This window comes from Cynoglossus semilaevis, chromosome 9 (genome assembly GCF_000523025.1).
Source record: "Cynoglossus semilaevis isolate Cse_v1.0 chromosome 9, Cse_v1.0, whole genome shotgun sequence".
Classification (NCBI taxonomy): domain Eukaryota; kingdom Metazoa; phylum Chordata; class Actinopteri; order Pleuronectiformes; family Cynoglossidae; genus Cynoglossus; species Cynoglossus semilaevis.
Window position 1 is genome coordinate 8,923,182 of NC_024315.1, and position 20,174 is coordinate 8,943,355.

Consider the following 20,174-nt stretch of genomic DNA (forward strand, 5'->3'; position numbering starts at 1 on the left):
CTAACAAAGACAGTGGGGCCCCTTCACACGGATCACGTTTCCACCTCTAAATTAGTTGTAAAATGTAGGAGTTCACACAACTCAGTTCACCAGTATTCAGTGTAACATGGTGCTATGCTCACCTGTACTGTATGTACTGTATGTACCCCCTCCCTCCTCCTCTTCCTGCTCTTGAATTGTGCTCTTTTATCTACGGGTGTTAGAAATGTTATAATAATCAATTTTTGAAACAAAATGTTTGCCATATTATTATAACCCCCTCTGCCCTATTGGTCATTTTGAAAATAAATTTTAACAGTTGCAAATATCCTCTGGGACCCTCGTCTGGCTGAGTATCTGATGTAGTGTTGGACAAATACAGACCTCTGTTCAGGTAAATGGATCTCTCACATTCTGAAGGTTGTTTTTTTTTTGTCTTATTTTCTTTCATTTTTGTGCACTTAATTTTATATTCTCATTTAAATTTTTAGCACAATTGTCATCTTCTATAATCCCATTACATTTTAGGAAGTCTGGAGCCAATTAGTGGAAGGTTTTCTATCACAGGACGACACACGGAGACATGGGAGGGAGGAGGAAACTGGATTATCTGGACCACCCACAGACATGAGGTGAAAATTCAAACCCCAGGTAGGAAGATAATCACCTGCTAGAGTGGGAACCTGAATGTTCTTGCTGAAAGGCAGTGATTCTCAATTATTTTCTGTCATGCACCCCCACTTTGGGATAGAAACGTTTTCACACCCCACACCCTTGCAGAATGAAGTACTATCGAGAACCTGATAACATGTATATTTTTATCTGTATAAACCATTGTGAGAGTTGCTGCCACCTAGTGACTGGAGGCTTGTCATCATTCAAGCATTACCCCCACTATTTGTGAAGTACTGCTGTAAGGCAAGAGCACTAACCGCACTACCACTGAATTTTTTTTTTACAAGTTAAGCTCTGGTCAGCCATGTGAAATGAAGTGAGGGGTCAGATTCGTTCAGTTTGAAATGTGTGCTCTAAATTGTGGGAATGTGATTGTGACTGGTTGGTTGTGTCTTTATGTGACTCTGTAGAGGTGTAAAAAGTGCAGGGTGTACCCGTCTATTACTGATAGGATTAGCTCAAGCCCACCGCAGTCATGAAAAAGATTAAGTAGTAGATGAAAATTAATGAATGAATTACAATTTTTAAAACGTCCTCATAAACTTACCATAGGCCGCTGCTGATTTCTGACCTTGTCTAATCCTGAGTCTCCTCCTCGTTTAGAGTCAGAAATTCAACGAAGAAGGAATTGGACACTTCCCAGTGGTTCTACCATCACAGGTACTTTATTATCACAAGTCAACCGACTGTATCAAAACAGCAAGAACCTTAAACCTTGGACAAAAGCTCTCATTGGACTCTTCTCACCACAACAATGCATTCAGTGTTTCCAGGACAGAAAAGTCTAAAGGCACATCTCTATAGTATTTACAGAGAATACATGATTGACATGAATCAAGTAAAAACACTGTCACATCCACACGGAACTTCGCTGAACACCGACTAAACTAAGGCAACCCTGTAGTACATGTACACTTTTACGTACACCAGTGAGAGGTCACAGTATTCAAGTCTACAACTCTGCTGTGCTCAAGCGTAACAGGACGTAGTGTCAGGCTGAATATGAGCCAATCGTCTCCCACTGCTGACCTAATGGATGGTTCGTGCTGCTGTCAGCTCTAAATGGACATGCACCTGAAATATCTGGTCTAATGGTCATTACAGTCAGTGGGGACACTTATAGAGGACAATACGTAGAGCTCAGTGCAGTGTTGTATATGTATTTATATATATACACATATATTTATATATATATATGTACAGTGTCAGTGTGTGTGTGTGTGAGATGAAAATGCCAACATTTGGAAGTTAGTTTGAGTGAGTGTGTTATTTATGGTTCAGTGTGTTTTAACTTTGTGCAGTAGAAGGAGTGATGCAGAGGGAGGTGGTATTAGTGTGTATACGCCTGTACCACGTAACTGTACGTGTGTGTCAGACATAGTCCAGGAAGACGTCAGTCGAGCTCTGCAGTAAAGGCTGAGTGGGTGCCGTGGTGCTACAGACGGAGCTGAGCCTGCGTGATGGCACCCCCTGCTGCTCTGAAGGACCCGGAGCATTGCTAAGTGTCAGGTAAACCTGAAAAACAAAAAGTATGTTTATATGAAACTGGCGGCCCTGGATTTTGTGCATCCACAAAGTATTTCGAAGTAAAAAAAATATGTTGATTCTTACATTCTTGGTATTTTCAGACAGCAGGAGTTCAGTCCTTTCTACTAACTTTCTGAAGGACGGTCTTTTTAAGGGATCATGGTTCCAGCAGGACTGCATCATGTTATATCTGCAGAAGAAAGACTGGGATGAGTTTCAACTCTTAAAAAAAACTTTACTTTACTTTTTCATACCCCACATTTTACGACTGTTCAAATACAACAAAAACAACTTCAATTAATGTTGTGTCCTCTGTGTACGATTGAAACGATTTAAAGGTGCTGCGGAGTCTCTAAAATTGGAATCTATTCATTTTAAATCATTTTAAATGTTCGTTCGGCTGCAAGGTTCACACTTGAATTGTTTTTTTATTTACATTTATTGTATTGAAAATGATCTTGTGGTTTCTTATGGTTTTTATGGGTGAAGCAGTTGCTCTCCGTCTGCCTTAGATAATTTATAGAAGTTTGTTTTCTCTTCATTTCCATTTCAAGTGGTGTTGGCTGTGGAGACAGACATCCATGTTCTGCTGCTGCTGAGTATCACAGACGTTGATGCCAAACTGGCGACAACTGCAGCTGGACATTAGTGCATTAGTCGTGATGACCACAACAGAAGGAGCCACATCGTCTTTGAGGTAACACTTCTTTGTGTGCGTGTAGACACGGTCAAGAAAACCTGCTGAGGTTTAAACTCAGAATATCAGAATGGAGAAGCGACGTGTGACTCTAAATGTAACTGTGTGGAATATTTAAAAAACTGAATACCTACCAGCAACTTTCAACATTTCTCCAGGATTGGTCCAAGAGAATATTCTAGGTTTTCTGAGTGTCTACAGTCTGTCGATAACTGAGGTCTATTTGTGCTTGAGCCGCGTTTCCGACGTTAAAGGATATTATTGTCAGTGTGAACCAAACAACTTTCCAGAAGTCACTTTATTCCTAATGATAAATTAGGGAAAAAAGGATTGTTTACATTCAACGGAAATACTTACATCTCAGCCGGAGCGAACTGAGGCCGACTCATCCTGTGGCCCTCTTGAATCATCCTGTAAAAGGCTGAACCCACCTGCATCCCAGGGTATGGACTGTTACCTGAAACAGCCAAAAGATAACATCAGACTTAAGACTGAAACCGGCGATGATCTAAACAGTGTGCTGGAGTCAGTGAGTGATTCACTGCTGCTCTGATCCAGTCTAATCTCATTTACTCTGACCCCAGTCAGCTGTGCTGTGATAACAATGAGAGTTGAACTCTGATGGGAACGTTACCCAGGGAGAAGATTTCCCAGAGCAGGATGCCGTAGGACCAAACGTCACTCTCAAAGGTGTAGACGCAGTCAAAAATGCTCTCAGGAGACATCCACTTGACTGGCAGACGGGCCTGCGTCAGGAGGAGACGTGGTTAGACCAGATCCAATCAGATTAGATTATGTTTGACCTTTGAGAACAGTTGTTTGGTTACAAATCATGTCCACTTGTCAGTAGATAAAAGATTTGATATTTCAGTTTTTGAAGCAAAAAATACACAATTATTCTTGTTGAATGGACATTTCAAGGATGGAATTGTTATCATTGTTTTTAGCTGTTTATCTGAAGAATAACCCTGAGTTTATCCAGCATATATAGCATTATTATGGATCAGTTATAAGTCTGTTCCTGCGGGTGGACGATCTCTGTATACAAGGTAAAATAAAGTCAGATTTCTAAACAAATCCAGTCAGTTCTGAAATGCTGACACTTTTCTTGTTATGTATAAAAGCCTTTACTTTTTAATCAACATATTTTATTTTTTGGTAATAAATGCACGTATGTACTGAAGTGTGCTACAAGGAAAAGAGTCTAAGAAAGAGAGAAGGAAGAGAGGGTTGGAGGAAGGAAGGTAGGAAAGTAGGTCAGAGACTCACATTTCCTCGCAGCACATAACTGGCATCCGTGGTGATGTCTCGTGCCAGGCCGAAGTCACAGATCTTTGCCACCCGGCCATGAGTCAGCAGAACGTTTCTGGCAGCAAGATCTCTGTGGATACACTACACACCCATATGCAAACACACGCACGCACACACAGAAACAGATACTGTCAGTGTGGCTGCATGAATGAATGGCCCATACTCAGGAAAGAAAAACTAGACGCGATTCCAAGACGAATGCCTGAGAAAGACAGGTGTCTGCAGAGAGACTAAAAAAAGAATAAAAACTTATTATAAAGTACCGTCACTGCTAACCACCAAGATGCTAACAGTTATCATTCATTGCCCTACTGTTATGTAGCTCTGTGATACCTCACCTTGACTGTTGTCATAGCTTATGAACCATAGTTTCTGAGACACATCTGATGAACTCAGCCACTTCATCAGTGACTGTAGGATACTGACACAGGAAGGAGCTGCATTCAATGTCCCAAAATATGGGCCTCAGTAACAGTTCAGGCAAAGTCAGGAGAGCAGACGCAGCTTTTACTAATACATTACACTATTATTGTTGTTACCGTTTTTTTCTCGTCATTATAATATGACACTGTTTCGTTTTTCTATACCACAGTGATACATAATTATATAATAAACAGTTATACAAACTTATTTATTTGCACAATTGAAAACCTAAATGTAAGCATTAAAATGTAATCAGATTACAGATAAAGTAATGGTGGACTGACTGTAGTCTAGACATACTTAATACTACATGCTTAATTGAATCAAAATAAATCTAGGGAGGAGGGATCACTTAAGGCAAACAAGAAAACAAAGTTGTCTTTTCAATTACATTACTTTTGTCATAAGACTTTTTGGGGCCAAAGAATTTTCCTTTCCTTTCAAATTCTGATGATGTGGTCTTAATAAAATACATAACTTCACAGCAAAACCTGTGAAAGTAAAAAATGTCCAGCTAGCCCACCGTCAAGTTTGAGAAGAACTCAAATGATGTCAAAGGCAGCTAAATAACTATACTGTAGTTGTTCTTGACAGGACGAAAATGCTAAATGCTAAAAGTCAGGAATGTACTTAAATGCAGCACAAAGCTTGTGGCCAACAGAAAGAAGAAAACCTTACGATTGTAAAAAGTACTCATAGAAATAGCTAACGATAAGGTTAACATTATATCTAGCATTAAAAAAACAAACATAGACATTATATGTAGACACTATAAATAAAGGTCTTTATGTTTTCCCTGTGTTTTGATGAACTGTTAAAACCTCACTATTAAAGGGCTACCAACCGGTAAATGTCCATCATCTGGAGCCTTATCTGTAATGTGATTTATCAACCTCAATAAGTGTGATAAAATCCTGCCTTTAAATGCTCCATAAATATTGATAGGCCTTACATTCTTGGAGGTAATGTACTCCATCCCTTTGGCCACCTGGTAGGAAAAGCTGAGCAGGTCTTCGGCGTCCAGAGACAAATCGTCTACATCATCTGGACAGCAGGTTCTTGTGTTAATAAAAATCAGTCTTCATACAGGACTTCAAACAGTGTTGCATCAAAGGACGGAGATTTATTCACCTGACTGTGTCGGCCTTTCCTTTTCAGACGGATGCATGGACATATACCCTGCACGAGTCACATCTCTGCTCCACACACAGCACATACCCGTACAGGTGTTACATTCAGACACAACAATCAGCGTGTAGTAGAAAAGTCATAGACATGCTGTACTTTGTACAACTATCGTACACACCTGACGGGCTCACTTTGTTTTGAGACATTACGATAGAAACCGTCGCCAACTTGGGAATTAAGGAAAAACTCTCTCTTTCTGCGCAGGAAGTTGAGAAGGTCTCCATAGCAACAGTACTCGGTTATCACCAAAATTGGACCTGGTAAAAACAAAAAAAAGGAAAAAATACACTTGGATCAGGAACAATGAGGAGGAAACAGAAAGTACACCCATGAGTCTGCCTGACATCTGATTTTACTATTTTGTGTCAAAGCGTTGTTCTGTCAATACTGTCTCTTGTGGTGCCTGCACACATCCATACAAACACACCTCAAGTGCTCAGACCCTGCCTGTAATCACACACTCACGCTCGCCTGTCGGTCGTCTCATTTGAAAGCTGCATTTTAATCAATGGGATCAAGTGGACGAGTCCGTGCTATTGATCAGTCAAACGGTGAATTTGTGAGCAGTCAGAGTGCATCACGTCTTCATGGCTGAGTGTAACGGCTGCTCAATACAGGACTTTTAGTAGAAGGACAATATCGATGGACACCATCACGTGTCTGTGTGTCTGTGTGTGTGTGTGTGTGTGTGTAAGAAGGCTTTCTACATACTCTAAATCTAAAACAGGGTTCATTTATCAGACCTATATTTACATGGCTGACTGGAGCTGAATAGAATAAAAAACTGGGACCACTATGTCTGGGAAAGATTTGGTCTACATTTGTTGGTCCACGTCGCAGTTGCTCCTCTCACCTCCAACAGTGCAGGCTCCCAGCAGGTTAACAATGTTCACGTGGTTTCCAAGGTAACTGAGAACTTTTAGCTCCGACATCAGCGCTTCCTTCTCCGTGGCGTGAGCATTGGCTGAGAGCACAGAAATACAACAGTTTGTCAACACAGAGTAATAATAAGAAAAAAAGGAAGAATTTAATTTGGACACGTGATTCAACTGTTGATGTTGGTTCATCATTATATGGAAACATGATGTGAGATGACCCAAAAGAAATCTCTTGCGACCCACCTGGGGGTCACGACCCAGTCTTTGAGAAACAGTGGTCTACAGCACTTCTGTATAAAGTTACCACACACAGACGTACACACTTACGTTTGAGCATCTTAACAGCCACAGTTGTGACAGTATCTGCAGAGCAAAGTCCATAAGCAGTTGCCCTCACCACCTTCCCAAAAGCCCCAGAGCCCAGGGTTTTACCTAAACACACAAAACATAAGTGTATATATTTATATTTATATATATGTTTTTATATAACCAATATATTTTGTTTACAGATACGTTGTAGGTAAAAATCTATTTTTTTGTCATACCGAAGCGAAGTTTCTGCCGAGAAAACTCCCATTTTGAGTCATACGGCAGCTGCATGGGGTCAATGTAAATGTAATTGTTGCCATGGATACTCTCGATGACTTTCCACTGGATTTGAAACTTGGGTTTCTGTTCGAAATTTTGGAGAAGAAAAATAAACAACAACACTGAATTAGCACTTAAATTTCCACAAGACAATAGTTTGTAATATGTGACTGAGGCGATTGTGTTGTTCTGTCAGTTCTTCAACAAAAACACCATCAATCAACCTGTCGTGTTGTCGTGTTACTGTCATTTCCTGTCAGTGTTTATGTGCTGGTATTCAGGAATTGAATCATATCTGAGCTAATGTGCAGTATGTTTTCTTTTCATTCCACTTTTTAATGGTCAGCCTATTTCGGCGTAATCCGAAATCCAGGCAATTTCACTGTGGATTCCTTCACTCCGTCTGACTCATCTGGGTGCAGTGAGTGCACGGTGGAGGAAAATGAGTGGCTGGAGACGTGATTGTGATGTCAAAAAGGCTTTTAGCTGCAGCTTACTGCCTTTAGGATGTGTGACAGAATAGTTGACATTCATTAGGAGACATTTGTATTGATCAATAGGTTTTTTCTGCTAGCTAAATATATTAGCTTCTGTTGCGTTTCCAAAATGCTGGGTCATGGCCTGGAAGCAGGTCACAGGGATAATCATATTTAACATTATTCATGAGAACAGCAGTCAGGAGAAGTGGCTCTGGTGTACAGCACCAACATCATCAAAAAAGGCATGTATTGATTGAATACATGGATATTTTTTTAAAGTGAAGTCAGTGAGAGAAAACAGAGTCCGACTCTGTTGGCCAACAAATACATGCAGTATTATTTCTGGCTGCTCTGATGCCTTTCCTTTTAACTCACTGTGATAAAAACATTTGAAGCAGTCGTTTATTTTCCTCTTGTTCTTCCCCAATTAATTAATATTAATGTCCGTGCATTTTTAAACTAATTAAAAAAATGTAAAGTAGATTGATGTGAATGGATTTCTATGACCACGGAGATTTATTGCCCCACTTTCCGTAATTTTAAGCGACTACTTTATTACAGTAATGACATGGTCTGTGACTGTGATTCATTTCCTTTCTTACCTGAACATATTTATACAGCAGCACCAGCAGAATGAGGCTGAGAATGATTCCAGTCATCACCATGCCAGAGAGAAGTGGAGTGAACAGTTTGTGGGGAATGACGCGTTCTGAGGGAAACATCACAGAAGAACAGAATAACAATTAGAAGAAAAAAAAAAAGAAAACACACATTGATTGTCTATTTTCAGACCAGCATGAACCTTTAGGCCCCACGTTTTTTTCACATAGCTTAATGGGTCAAAAGTGGATGTGTGTGGGCCATTTATGATATAGTATGGTAGTAGCACTTGGCAGAGGTTGTTGCCTATGGTGCCATCTGCTGGTGGGGCCAAGCTGTAACCCCCCTACAGAAACAAATCTTCCATGATCTTACCTACGACAGAACACAAAATAACTAGAACTGACTCTGACGTGTCCCACTGGGAATGAGTGGATAAACACACATAAACATGTGGGTCTCAGGTAACGCTCATCTACGCTGCCTTCAGGCCGAGTACTGTCAGTGCACGGGCAGGGCTGGGTCCTGAGTCCCTGATTGAGAACACCTGCATCTTGTTTGAGCTTGAGCTTTAATGTTGTTTTTTTGTTGTTGTTGTAAATTTGACTGCTTTTACTTGTTCAAGGTTAAACACCATCTTCAAAGCCAATGTCAGTGTCTGTGTCTGTTGTCGTCTGGCTTTAAATCAGACAGCTGCTGCAGTGGTGTTTGTTTATGCAACAGAGATTAGCCAGTCTACAGCATATAATCCATGCCTGCACAGTCAGCATAATCTAATCATATCCAGTCTGTACCTCGTAACCTGACACCTGGTCTTCATAGAGGTGTGAGGTCAGTGGGCTGGATGGTCTGAGAAAAATTATTTACATACAGATGATGCCTGTGTGTGTGTATGTGTGTGTGTGTGCGTGTGTGTGTCTGTACCACTGATGGTAAACAGTGTGTAGGCCTCTTCGCCCTCGTTGCTCGCCACACACTCCAGAGTGTGATAGTTTGCCAGTTCCTTGGTGATGTTCAGTCGACTTTCAACTTCACTTTTACCAAATGTGGACTCTGTCAGCACGGCCACCTCTGCAGCCTCCAGTTGAGTGGCGTTAGGCAAGTGTGAGCACCTGAGGAGGGGTAAAAACATGAATTCCCTCCTCTGTTGAACCACTTGGTTCATTTCTTTGGTTCATAATGTATGTCGATGATTGTCTGCTGTATTTCACAAATCAGCTTCAACTAAGTATTATATTTTGCAAACAATTTTATTGTTAAATCCATGGATTATATTGTTTACAGTATGTCACAGTCTTCAAAGCAGGGGTCTGATATCCAATATGGCCACTAGTTGGCAACATTAACAACAAATTTGCCAATGCTGATACTAAAATACATTTTTAAAACTCCCCGAAGAAACATGGACTGGGGCCAACAGTAATTTTAAAATCATTTGACCGCAACTCTATGAAATGTTTTCAACTTTCAATTTTAGTATTTTTGATTGTATTCTTGTGAGTCTATTGAAATATTCTGGATTGAAATGTAATTTGTTTTTAAGCTTTATGACTCAAACAGGGTTGAGTACCACTGCTTTAAACAACCTTGACCATCAGTGACATAAAACATATATAATAATAATAATAGTATTTGCCTCAAACTATAAGGTTAGCCAACAAAACATAACTGTGACTGATTTAAATAAAATTTGTCTTTATTTTTGTATAGTTTAATTGTGACTACAGCATGTAGCCTATTTCCTTAGAGAACCAATAATTGTAACAATTGACAGTAAACGACAAAACCTCACCAAATATGGTGGCGTTCATATATAGTCTGAAAATAATCCAATGCGTGTGTGTGTGTGTGTGCGTGTGTGTTGTCCGTACCAGCATTGGCAGATTGCTTTTTCTAAGAGTGGATTAATTAGGTAACTGAAGAAAACTCTTTTCAGAATAAACGGCTTTAGTTTGCACAAAAGATGACCATCTGTGTGCATAACAGTGTAATACTGCACCGGTGACTCGGAGCCAGCTTTTTGTTTCTCTGTAGAACAATTACTTTCATGTGCAATGTGATAACGATGCAACATAAGGCCCTTTTATCCCTGTTCTCTGAGGGATCCCGTTCCATCTCATTTCTTATCTTCATGGACCACAAGTTTAATGAAGGTGCTTCTCGTGGCTGGGATCTAATTGCTAAAGTCTGGTTCGCAAAACTCTGTTAGTAGAATTACACATGTCTGAATATGATGATGACATGTCTTGCAATCGCTGTCAGACAATATCATGGATGATTAAAACAAATGAAAGACTGAAAAACCTGCAAGAACATCCTAAAACAGCTGCTCTAACTTCTCATTATATATATATTATTATTTTCAGTAAATTAACCTGTGACGTTTTATAAACACTTTTTTTTGATACAACAAACTCATGCACATGCAGCAGGTTACAAGGCTCTAAATGTCTCCCGTTGTTCCCGTCGCATTGTTACTCAACATTCAAAACAAGTTTATGTGTATTAGTCTGAATGCTAATGATGCTAATGATGCTAATGATCATTATATAATCCTATTCCAGACTCCTACTGAACAGCAACAACAAAGCCAGCGTTGAAGTTCTAATGGGTTTTCAAGCATAAACCTATTACAAGCAAATGCTTATTACTGTGTATCAGCCACACGCTGGTCTAAACAGACAGGATAAATACTTATATTATACATAACTGTGTAGTGTAATGGTCGGTCATTTTTGAAATACCTCATGTGGGGCAGCTCGCAGAAATACCAGCTGATTTTAGGGACTGGATAACCAGCAGCGGTGCAGCGCACCTGTCCGTCAACAGGCCCCTCCTGGGCGGTGATGACAGGCTTACCTTACAGAGGTGAAGGACACACACACAGAGTTATTACTGCTTTCACTATGGTCACTGTAAAAACGACAATAAAAAAATGATCATAATGTCTATAATAATAATAATCTCATCATCATCATCATGATTTATGATGTGAAGTTGACTTACTGCTGACATACACGTGGAATAAATGATTAACAGATGCGTCTTCATGATTGGCGGAGAACCTATAGATTCCACTCTCTGAGTCGAGAACCCGCACCAGTCTCAGCTCGCTGATGTATCTACCAAACAAAACACACACACACACACCTCAGAATATGCCTGTGCAGAGCTTCGCGTAGTCACCGGTGTCTGTAAAGTATCGTACCTGTATTTATGGCGGTGAACAGTGATGACGTGCTCCGTGGTATTAAGCAGCTGTTGGCCGTGGTACGACCAGGACCAGGACTTGGGTGATGGATAAGCCTCCAACTCCACTCTGAGGCTCAGGCTCTCACCTTCTTTAACATCTGCCTGGACTGGACCTGGAGCTCCAAGCAGGGTGATGAACCCCTGGTCTGGGGAACAGAAATGTCTCGTTAGACAAAGAGAAAACATGCCACTCCCAGTGGTACATGAGTTTAGATCAAAGTCTGTGTCGCTGCCTCACAGCTTCTGTCCAATCATCAGATGTTTGCGAACGACTCTGTCTTCACTTACGTTGTTTCACATGTGCCGTATGATCAAATTTTGTTTAACTTAATAAGGGGCCACATGGTGGTCTTACGGGAAGAACTTCACCGATTTGAGTCCTGGTGAATTGACATTGTATGTGACCTCATGTTGGACCTTTGTTAAACTATGTACATAAAACAGACTTCAACACTCACCACGGATGTCCAGCTGCAGAGCAGTTTCACTGCTTCCCCGCTCATTATGGGCAAAACACTGGTAGGTGCCCGAGTCTAACTGATTGACACTTTGGATTAAGAGCGACGTAGATCGTTGATAACCTTGTGAACCGGACAAGATGTGTGAGGCCTGCGATTCCTCGGGATGCTGAGGGACATCAGCAGTGTTAGCAGGGTTAGAACAGCTGTAATTCTTTAATACATTATCTTTGTTTTATGGTTATGGTCATGGAGCATCACTGTCTGTTATCACAGATGAATCTGTAGTCAGTCTCACCGCTGTTGAAGGGAAATTCCACCTCAGACTGAAGTCAGGGTTGACGTTAGTGGAGGTGCAAGACAGTGCAAAGTGCTCTCCTTTCTTCAAGATGACCGTGTCTTTGTGGGAGAGGGTGATGACGGGAGGCAACATTGGAACTGGAAAAGACAGGAGTAGTGACAGGAGCAAAGTAACATTAAAACATTAAATGCAATAATAAAAAAAACAACCACAAGTCACTTTGGTCTTAAAACTGTGAAACCCTGTTAATTCTGTCACATTATAAATAATGAAATACTTGAATAAGAGAGCAAAGGTCTTTTAAGTTAACGCGAGTTAGCAGGAAAGCTACAAGCGACACTTCATTTACACAGTCCGTCCTCCTTCAGCCACTCTGGCTGTTAGTGGAAGTGCTACATAACCATTTATTTGCACTGCTGAGAGCTCAAAGTGACGGAGGATTTCTCTCTGGGGAGTTTCGGAAACAGTAGGGTTCTCTGGCTGCTAAGGTTGAATTACAGTATCTCTTCAGAAAGCAGTGATTGGCACCACTGGTGACATTCCATGTGATTAGCGAGAAACTAAATTCTGTAAAGTTCCAGACCTCTTGTTTGAAAGGACTATTTCCTATTGCTTTCAAGACTATATTGGACATTGAGGACAATACGTCCATATAAATACTCTAAATATGACTTATGTTTGAATAGCATTAGTATCATATATGATGGCATATTACGACAGGACTCATACACGGAGTTATTCCATGAAGACACAGCTGCTGACATCACTGCAGTGTCTCTGTCCCACCAACCCTGTGGAAACCGTTACTAAAGCTTCATTGAGGTCGAGGCTGTAATCCCTCGGCACCGCCCTCCCCCCTCCCCTCACGTCCTCTTTCGTGCTTTCTTACTGCATCAGCTGTGGCGTAGTGTCAAAAGGACACTTCGCCATTTCTCCTCGCAGCTCAACTCTGTTCGATCCTCAATTTACTGCAGGCCAGGCTGAAAATGCTGATGTAATGCAAGGACGAAAGGTGACATACACTGCAGCCACCTGACCAGCTCTAATGTTACACATCCTTTGGTTAGGGTAAATAAAAGAGCAGATGAAATGGACTTTGGACACATACTGTACACGATATTGATATTTTGACACCTAGTCAAAGGTTTAAGGCAAAGAAATCACTAAAATTATTATCTTTCAACTGTACAAAAACAAACGTGAAACAGCTGAGAGAAACACAAATTTAACACACACAAAAACACACAACTTAAGTTCCAACTGTCCAACCCAGAAGATAAAACCTTAGCTTTAAACGTGCCTGAATCTTTAGCTCCTTTAGCTTCATGATCGCCAACACGACACGTGGTGAAACAATGTCAAACGCCTTGGCAGGCATTTTAGCAACATTAGCCGATTTTGAAGGTGTCACTCACCCAGTCGTACATCCATGGTGTATTGATTGGACGTCACCTTGAGTCCCTGAAGTCGCCCCACACAAACGTAACAGCCCTCGTATTCCTTTCTTACGTCACTGATGACAACACCTCGCTGAGGGTTGCTGTGGTAACTCATGTCAGAGGGCAGAGGTCTCCCATCGCAGGTCTCCAAAGCCAGGAGACTGACTTCTGGGTCGGTCACCAGACATGGAATGGTGCAGTTCTCACCTGCACGCACTAGAATAACATTTACCATGGTGCGCTGAAAGGCATTCTGGGAGTCTGAGGAGTAGGAGGATGGAAAAGTGAGTTGCCTAAAGGAGCAGATGTTTAAAAAGGTGGGCTCAAATAATGTCTTATCAACAATCAACCACCCACCTTTCACATACACATAGATGGAGCTGTGTTCCAGTGTGCTGTTGTTCACACACACATACCGACCCATGTGGAAGGCCTGCACTGAAGGCACCTTGACGTAGGCCACTCCGCCCTCCTCCACCTCTCCCTCCAGTTTGCGAGCCCTCTCCCACTGCCACCTCACACTGGGTGTGGCGCCAGGCGTGGTGGAGTTGTCATGACAACGCAGCTCCAGCTTTCCTCTCTTGGGAACCACAATGTGAGGCCCATTGGGGAAAATGATTGGTTCACACCACACTGCAAATGAAGGTAACGAGTATGGTTAGTGCTGGTGGTCTGGGCGCTGTTTATAAGGACAGTGATTGATTGAATTGAACAAAGATTTCACACAAATGGCCGAAGAACACCACAGTGATTGATTGCTCTGAGTATGAAGAGATCAATTAATTGATTAAAAAAAAGCCCTGGGAGGATTGTGTTGGGATAGAAAAAGAAAAATCTTAACAACAACGCAACAGTTAGCGGTTTCCAACTGCTAATGCTTGGAGTATTTTACTTTGCATACTGAATCAAAGTTGTTTGGCAAAAACGTATATCCTCTAACAATTAGTTGTATTGTGTATCCTTTTAATGAACGACCGGCTGCAGTGTTTTGAACAGTACATTTGAACAAGTTTAAGAAGAGTTCTTGAAGGTATCATGGCCAGGTGTTACACTGTGAATTTCTTAAGGTTGTACAGATTTGATGATCATCCAAATCTACCGAGATTCAAATCATTGGCTTTCGGAAGTTTGGCTTTCTTGTTAGATATAAAATATGATGTTTGGGCTTTTTCAGTTGAGTGTTTTTTTTCTTCACAGAATCACCAGATCACCAGCCTTGTGATTAAAGGAAGAACCATAAAATCAAGAGGACTGCTGGTTTGAATCCCAACAGCCAGCGGTGTGGTGTGTTGAACAAGTACCAACTCCCTCCTCACAGTAAATTGCTGCCCACTGTTTTGGTTCAGAGATGGATTACACGCAGAGGACACACTCCATTTCTACGTCAGGTGTTCTTGGCGTGAACAAACAGCAACCTAATTGATCTTTTCCGTGTTGTTTACTTTTTTTTTACATTACTTTAATGTGGCTTTTTGGAGTCTTTACAGAAGAAATTGAATTTTCTTGTTCTGCTTTCTTTGTTTTAATTTAATTTAAAAAAAGGCTAAAAGCATTGCACTGTTCACACACCTCACAGCTTTGTAAAATGGCTTTCAAAAAACTCAGTTAGCTCGAAGTTTGCTGTGTTGTTTACCTTGATCTGAGAGGAAAAAAGAAATCTTTTAATATGATTTCAATTGTATGAATTTTTAAAATGCAATATTAAAATTTAAAGTGGTGTTAATCAAATATCACATCAGTTGTAGTAAAGAGATAATAAAACAGAACACAGGGTTTAATGTGATGGTTAAATAGGTCATGAAGACACGGGTCCTTTAAGACGGGTGCAATCTAACCACTACGCCTGTATTGAGCAATCAATAATTATGAGCTGTCTCCCCGCTGAGTAATCATGCATTACTGAAGCCTCCAAAATCTATTACCCTAAGATGAGTAAACTAATCTAATATTTCATCTTACTCTACCCCCAGCAGCAACCCCCCTTTAATTTTCATTTTCTTCTCATTTCATTTCATCTCTTTTTGCAGTTTTTCACATGATATGCATCCTTTCAGGAGCAAGATTTTCATGTGACTGCTGTGCCTCTAGGCCTGGTACAGCAGAGAAGAAAAGGAGACACGGCTCCAAGAGGCATCTGTAGATATCTGCTGCATTTTTTGTGTTTTTTTTACGGTAGAAATGTCTGACGAAGAAAGGCCAAAAGGTTTGTTCAAAAACCCCAGGCTGTTCTGTGACTAAACAAAAAGCTTTCAAAGCAAAATTCGGAGAGCTGCTGGATGTCAGTGCTGTGGGGTGTGTTTTGGTTTCCAGAAGTGGCTCGACTTTTTGCTGCCAAGCATTAGTGCAGGACCTCATTCTGCTATTTGGCTGGGATAAATACTTCATTAAATCCTCCAGAGACACGCACAAGAACACGCTAGTTGTTATGAGGACATCATCCAAGTGGAATAAATATGTCCACTACCTTGAAGTAACATACACTGACAGAGCTGTCGCTTTAGATTTATGGAAGTGATGCATTACCTGTGCCCTTACTCTGGGGAAGTGGTGCCCAAAGGTCCACGATAGGGTCCATTTGTGAACCATTGACAGTTGTATTTGGGCAAAGAAAGTACTGCACTTACTTCGTTCTGACTTTACTTCACTTTACTATGTCACTTATGGCTATTTTTTTTAAAACTTCTTTAGCTCCTTCATTTTGTTTTAATATGTTTTTAGGCTAACCTTTAGCTATATGTTGCCATGTAGTGCAGGGATATGATATGATATGATATGATATGATATGATATGATATGATATGATATGATATGATATGATATGATATGATATTGGTTAATGCTCTTGACTTCCTGAAGAAGGTCCCTGGTTCAAGCCCCATTTTGGGGGTAGATCGTGCACAGTCCAAAATTATGCAGGAACAGGTGAACTGTTCACTCAACTGTCCAGGATGTAACCTGCCCCCACAACATGGCTGCTGGGATATGGGCTTCAACCCCATCGCCTCTCTCTCTCCCGCGCACTCCAACGTAGGATTTAGTTGTAGAATTCTTAAATATCACATGAAGAACAGTTGTACCCCCAGGGTGTGATAGTTTTCAAATCTACCCACCGAACGAAAAGGTTCGGACAGCCCTGCCTTAAAGGATCTCAACCCTGGCCTTAAAAACGTCTCAAAGATTAAAGTATCTTCTTTAAGCGTTCGGTGCACGTTCTGCCTCAGGTCACATGGTCAACGTTTATTCCACAGGTGGATAACAAACACACTGACACACACACCTGTTGTGTACACTGAGTATACATGGACACGGGGGTTATGCAAACGAGCGCTGATATGATCAGGTAACATGTGTCGGCAGGTTAAACAAACCCCGATGTCAACGTAAACCAGACCTCGTGCAGATCATCTCACAACGGAATTGAGTTCACACAACGGCGGGAGCGCTTTTACAGTTTATACCGTGTCTCCTTCTGGTAAACAAACGGTTTCATCGAGATCGTCAAACGATGGAAATAATTTCCAACGATATTGGGGAAAATATCGATGGAAATCAGGGGCAAAACATGGTATAAACACGCGATGTTGTGTGCTGGATTTGTCAAACGAGTAAAAACATTACACGGATTAAACATTAGGGATTATTAGTATTTGGAGAACGATGGCTTGTGTTTTAAAAGTCAGGCTTTACATTTAAAAACACATAATATTTGTACGTCTTTTAGCAAAAACGGTGTATTTAACGCTTTACGACCCACGTCCCTACAATAAACTTAACTGTAGAACAATTAAAAAAAATACTGCGTTATAAGGAGAAAGATAAAGTCAAACTAACACAAAAACCCCATTACAATTATTACGTATATTACAACAGAATCAACATTGTTATCATGAAAGCTGGACACGCATTTCCTTTCTTTTTCTCACCTGTTAGTGGTAGTAAAATCAACAGTGAGGTTGAAACAGCCCAGTGCGTCCTCATGGTTAGTTAGTTTCACTTTGATCCTAAATTCCCAGGAGCCAAAACAACCATCATGTGCTTTCGAGGTAAAGAAATGTAGAAAAAAAAATTCAATTAAACGGACTCCAGATCCAGATCCCGGTCACTGAGGAGCAGATCCGAGTCCCTGTGATGAGCGCGCTGTACCACAGTGATCAGGTTCAGTGCGTCTCCTCCTCGTGTGTTTGACTGGAGCCACTTAAAGACACAGAGCAGCAGCGCCTCCTCTCCCCCTCCTCTGCCACTCCTTTCTGCCCCGCATTGGCTGGAGAGGGGCCAAGGCGATGAGTCGGTTATTACTGGGAAAAACACGGATTTGTTTTTTCAAGATACAGCGAATTATACCCTCACACTGCATAATCTAGAATAGTAATCTGCAGATTAGACCGCCCTGTCCAGGGAGAATGCCTTCAATCTCCCAGCTGATCACATGGTTTAATGTTATTAAGGCAGCAGAGCCTCCACACTCACCTCTTGTCCACTGCTGCTGCTGATGCTGCTGCTGTTGTTGTGATGATGACAGCTCACCCTTGGCAGGAGTTTCCCTGCAGAGGTTTGTTACTGTTGATNCACTCCATACTTTCCTATTCACTACTTTTCTGTTTTGGACGTTTTTACCCCCAAAACATGACACAGCAATATTACTATTCACATCACAGATATTCTTGTGAGTCAAAACTATGAGCAGACCAGTCTTGAAGTACTTTTTGGCTAGTTACAGAGTTAAGTGTTTTCTCAAAATCTCATGTATAATTTTCCACCTGGTATGGGAAGTTTCCCAGTCATGAATGCACCAAGACATCTTCCTTTGTGTTCTCCTCTGGGTAAGGTGCCCATTGGGTAACATTCCTCTCCATACCTTCTCCAAGCAGTGCTATCTCATCTGTCCAAAGGAAATCCTCCAAGGTTGTCCTTAGTGGACTTCATACAGGCTCCAAGACCCTTTTAAGTCTTTTGAAAGACCATCAAAGATCCTGTTGTTTAGACAGCGTTTGGCTAGCTGTGGATTTCACCATTCTTCCAGTATGATTATCAGTATGATTACTCATTTTACACACAAGTAGCTCAAGTAATAGGTCACCTACAAAGACATACTAACTGGGATGTGCTCAAAATGTGGAAACATCCCAGGGAAACAGGAAGTTTAAGCTTCCAAGTCACAACTGTTGTCGTTGACAAAGCAGTGCCTGTGAATCTGTTCTCTTCCTCACATTCTGTGCTGAAGAATGAGCTTCAGTCCAGTAGCATCTTCAGAAAAATGTTCGAATGGATGTTGTTTCCACTTGTATTATATATAAAACCTATCTCTGTTACCTAACTAGAGTCATGTGTCTGTAAAATGTTGTTGTTTTGATGCTGACCGTTGACTTCCTGAGCCTTCAGGTCAAAACGCTTAACAACAAAGATGTACCAACAAATATACTATAAGAACACGTGGGAGCATATATAAATATGTTTATGTACGTACACAGTTGGTGTTGCAAAACCTAGGAGTTAGGAAGATGACAAGCTCATATAGCTGTAAAGAAAGTCAAAATTCACTCTACAAAATTCAGTGTGTCAACTTCCTGCACCACTAAAGTAATGGGCCACTAATGGGCAGTTAATTTACCAGTTAATTGTTGAGGGTTATCAGTGCAAGAATGCCAATGTTTGCATGGTTGTAATTTTAATTTTTTGCCATCTCTTCATCTCTCCTGTCTCACTGTTAGTGTCTACACATGAGCCTGTGTCTATTTTGCTTCAGTAAAAGAATCTGAGAGCACACTGGAGCCGTTGTTGCATGTGGGTTTTTCTCTCCCCGGACACATGATGGATCTCCAAGTCACTGCATTGCCCCACAGCTGTTTGCGCCATTCTAAGCACTAGATGGAAGGATGAGGCTAAACAAATGAAAGAGGCAGAACATCACATTTGCTGGTAATGTGACTTCATTAGTTTGTTTTCACAGCACATTTGTCCCGACAAATGAGACTAATGGGGGTTTACTTTATCAATAAATTATTAGTTTGAAAAATGAAAACTTTGAAAGCAAAATTACCTACTCACTCTTCATGTTCCACTGAAAACACTGCAGTCTTCTTTGGTCAGGTTCTTCACTGTGACATTAGCGACATTTTCAGAGGGAAAAAAAATTTGAATTTTCTTTTTTTATGGCTGTGCCCTTTGAGGATATAGAGGATGAATTGATGACAGTGTAGAGCAGCAGACAAGAGGAGAGCAGTAGCCCTGCAGGGTTTTAAAAAAAAATATTTACACTACAAAATATTTATTTGTGTCCCACTTGAATGTGCAGTCAACTTTGGAATATAGTCCAAATTAGGGATGTCCGATATTAACTTTTTGCCGATAAGTTCTGTTATCCACCAATACTGATATACGCC

The 20,174-nt window shown here is 40.9% G+C and overlaps 1 protein-coding gene across 1 annotated transcript; it reads right to left on the reverse strand.

Annotated features, from left to right (window-relative positions):
• Positions 1 to 1,296: 1,296 nt before the first annotated feature.
• kitb (KIT proto-oncogene, receptor tyrosine kinase b) lies at positions 1,297 to 18,291 on the reverse strand. The gene is made up of 21 exons (XM_008317041.3): positions 17,718 to 18,291; positions 14,153 to 14,428; positions 13,772 to 14,056; positions 12,354 to 12,493; positions 12,056 to 12,224; positions 11,554 to 11,743; positions 11,352 to 11,467; positions 11,090 to 11,204; positions 9,270 to 9,457; positions 8,348 to 8,454; positions 7,224 to 7,350; positions 7,006 to 7,110; positions 6,654 to 6,764; positions 5,919 to 6,057; positions 5,744 to 5,808; positions 5,565 to 5,656; positions 4,148 to 4,270; positions 3,513 to 3,624; positions 3,236 to 3,335; positions 2,266 to 2,371; positions 1,297 to 2,169 (listed from the first exon to the last, which is right to left on the reverse strand). Exons 1-21 carry the CDS (start codon positions 17,770 to 17,772, stop codon positions 2,026 to 2,028), a joined length of 2,865 nt encoding a protein of 954 aa, XP_008315263.1. The 5' UTR covers positions 17,773 to 18,291; the 3' UTR covers positions 1,297 to 2,025.
• Positions 18,292 to 20,174: the final 1,883 nt, after the last annotated feature.